The following is a 2,801-nucleotide window of genomic DNA, read 5'->3' as shown; positions in this document are numbered from 1 at the left end:
CCATCCGAGACGTCGAGCACCGCGTGCGCAAGGGCGAGATCAAGGTCCTGTTTGTGTCGCCGGAGCGCCTGTTCTCGGCGAGGTTTCGCAGGCTGCTCAACGAGGTCGCACCGGCCGTCTCGCTCGTCGCTGTCGATGAGGCGCACTGCTTGTCGCAGTGGAGCCATAACTTTCGCACGGCTTATCTTAGGCTTCCTAGCGCTTTGTTTGCGCCGGGGGCGGCCCGACGTGGGGGGGGGGCAGATGTCTTGTTGTTCCCGGAAGCGCCACTCGTCCTGGCGCTCACAGCTACGGCGGCGGAGGCGACTGTTGCAGACGTGTGCGCAAGCTTGCATATCGACGTTCACGAGGGCGTCGTGCGCTCTTCGGTAAAGAGAGACAACCTTTCGTTGACGCTTTCTCACGTTCCGGGTCGGCTAGATACCAAGGCTTCCGAGCTTGTACGACTCTTCAAACAGGAGCCTTTCGGAAGAATTCTCGATCTGATTGAACCAGACAACGCCAAGTCTCGAATTTCTCCCTCCTCGACGCAAGAGGATGCTCTCGATGAAGCTGAAACAAAGCAGCGTGCTCGGAAGTCAGACAAAAGAGCGCGTCAGGGAGGCGATGAGATGATAGGATGGGGATCAAATCTAAATCTATCAAAGCGAGTGGGCTTACCAAAGCGTCGAAGATCCAAAGAGAGCGGGAGCATCATCGTGTATGTTGCAAAGCAACGCGACTGTGAAGCAGTCGTCAACTACCTCAAGAGTTCTGGTCTAAACCTCCGAGGCAAAGTCGCCATGTATCATGCCGGCTTAGCAGCTGCCGTTAGAAACAAAACGCAGGCACAATTTGAAACTGGTTCCATTGCTATTCTTGTCGCGACTGTTGCGTTCGGCATGGGGTTGGACTACTCGAATGTTCGAGGGGTAGTTCACTTCGATATGCCATCCTCGCTAGAGAGGTATTCGCAAGAGGTGGGTCGGGCCGGTCGAGACGGACGAGATGGTTTTTGCCATGTTTTCTACAATGAGCAAGATGCTCGAAAGCTCCTTTCGCGCAGCCACAGCGACGGGGTCGATGCGAGTGTCGTTAGAAGATTTTTGCGAAGCCTCGTTGAAAGCTCGTTCCGAAGGCGGAATATGAAGGACTTGTCTGCCTCAGAATGTGACTCAGACGTAGTTCGATGTGAAGATGACAGCTTCGATTCGAGGAATTCTCCTGCACAGACTGCTGATGTGATTATGAGCATGAGTGAAACAGATATTGGGAAAACTCTTGACTTGAAGCTAGAGACTGCCGAGACAATATGCGCGATTCTCGAAAGAGAGATTGAGGGTTTCAGATTACTTAAGAGCTTGCATTTGAAAATGCGAGTCAAGTTTTTCTCTCACACTCCAGACAACTTGCTCAAGGGCAGTGCAGGCTCTTTATGCCCCGCAGACAAAGCTTTGATTCGGTTGCTCTTGAAGGAAGCCAAGCATTCGTCTGGGCACTACGACCTGTCACTCAGGCAGGCTCGTTTTCTAGAAGATGATATAGGAGGTTCTCTGCGCCGGCTCCAGAGGGGACGGCACATTACTTTTGAGTGGCTCGAGCCCGGAATGGTCGTGCAGTGCTCACCAGAAGGATCGGAGGCTCTGCAAAACGGGGTGGACAAATGGGCGGGGTTAGCACACGGCCATCTTCAACGAATAGAAGATGTCTGTGAGATGAAGGCGAGGGCGGTGGCAGACATGTTTGGAAAGGCTGACAAAATGATGTCAGATATGGAACAATCAGAGTTCCTTCACGAGGCTCTTGCGAAGTACTTCTCCGCAAAGGTACCAAAGGACGGAAAGGTAACCGTTGCCACTCCAGCACCCGCAGCACTTGACACTGAAGGCGAGGAGCGGATCCGGCAAGCGTGTCGGGCGCTGTTTCGAGAAACGAGCTACGGAGCGTCCGCCGTGCAGACTGGAAGGCAGGTTGCTCGCATTCTGCACGGGCTGGACAGCCCTGGGTTTCGAGCAAAAGACTGGTGGAAGTGCGGATACTGGGGAAAGTTTATTAATGAAGACTTCCGAGCGGTGACTGACACGGCGCGAGGCGTAATCCGGCAAAATCACACTATGCGGAACAACACACTCGGATCCTCCCTCGTCTAGACGACGCGCGCGCACCCAATGTCACCAACGGACCACACGCACAGGAACACCCCGATATATGCAGCAGACACGCATTAAACACACTTGCCACCTAAAACTTGGGCTGCTTCTTGATGGGGTCGAGAGACCAGGCGTTTGTGGTGTTACCCACCCCTGGGTAATCATCATCGGCCCTGGCGAATATGGACACAGCGGCCTCCATGGCGGCGGCAACCAAGTTGCGATCCCCTCCCAAGTTTTCGCGGGCGAGCACGCCCATGACCTCCTCAATCTGACTGACCTCCAGCGCCAACACGGCGCGGCGGCGCTCCAAGCGGGTGAGCACGCCCTGCACCGCGTCGACAGAACAGCCCTCGTCGATGCAGCCCTTGGCAAAGGTCAGGTCCTCCTTGAGCCCGTCCTCGCCCAAGCCCATGCGCGGCGCGCGGCGCACAGAGGGCAGGGCGGGGCGGCGTGCGCACAGAGCGCGCGGCGTCGGTCGCGACAGGGCGAGCGCGGGGTGGGCGGTGATGAAGGCCATGGTTTTGTTTGTTGGTTAGTGTGAGTGCGGTTGGGGGGGGTACGGGAGCGGGGGGGGGGCGGGGGACGGAGATTACAGGTTGCGCTAGGGGGGGGGGGGGGAAAAGGGCCCCCCCGAAAAATTTGGGGGGCCCACCCCGAAAAACCAAAACC

General features: G+C 56.5%; 2 protein-coding genes across 2 annotated transcripts in view; both read left to right on the top strand.

Annotated features, from left to right (window-relative positions):
• The window catches only part of CHC_T00002743001 (hypothetical protein), a 2,514-nt gene extending 385 nt beyond the window's left edge, over window positions 1–2,129 (top strand). The window contains exons 1-4 of the mRNA XM_005714068.1: window positions 1–404; window positions 612–1,149; window positions 1,246–1,890; window positions 1,924–2,129. The exon at window positions 1–404 is cut by the window's left edge and continues 385 nt beyond it. Of these exons, the coding sequence (XP_005714125.1) occupies window positions 1–404; window positions 612–1,149; window positions 1,246–1,890; window positions 1,924–2,129 (1,793 nt within the window). The remainder of the gene's footprint in view (window positions 405–611; window positions 1,150–1,245; window positions 1,891–1,923) is intronic.
• A 58-nt stretch (window positions 2,130–2,187) lies between these two features.
• CHC_T00002742001 (hypothetical protein) lies at window positions 2,188–2,673 on the top strand. The gene has a single exon (XM_005714067.1). The coding sequence runs from the start codon at window positions 2,188–2,190 to the stop codon at window positions 2,671–2,673; it is 486 nt and encodes a 161-aa protein (XP_005714124.1).
• The last annotated feature ends 128 nt before the right edge of the window (window positions 2,674–2,801 follow it).

This window comes from Chondrus crispus, genomic scaffold, assembly GCF_000350225.1.
Source record: "Chondrus crispus Stackhouse genomic scaffold, scaffold_155, whole genome shotgun sequence".
Lineage (NCBI taxonomy): Eukaryota > Rhodophyta > Florideophyceae > Gigartinales > Gigartinaceae > Chondrus > Chondrus crispus.
This window is presented reverse-complemented; position numbering and strand designations above follow the sequence as displayed.

What these genes read in the sequence shown, in the direction of transcription:
- CHC_T00002742001 (XM_005714067.1), top strand. Translation starts at nt 2,188, where the DNA reads ATGCAGCAGACACGCATTAAACACACTTGCCACCTAAAACTTGGGCTG.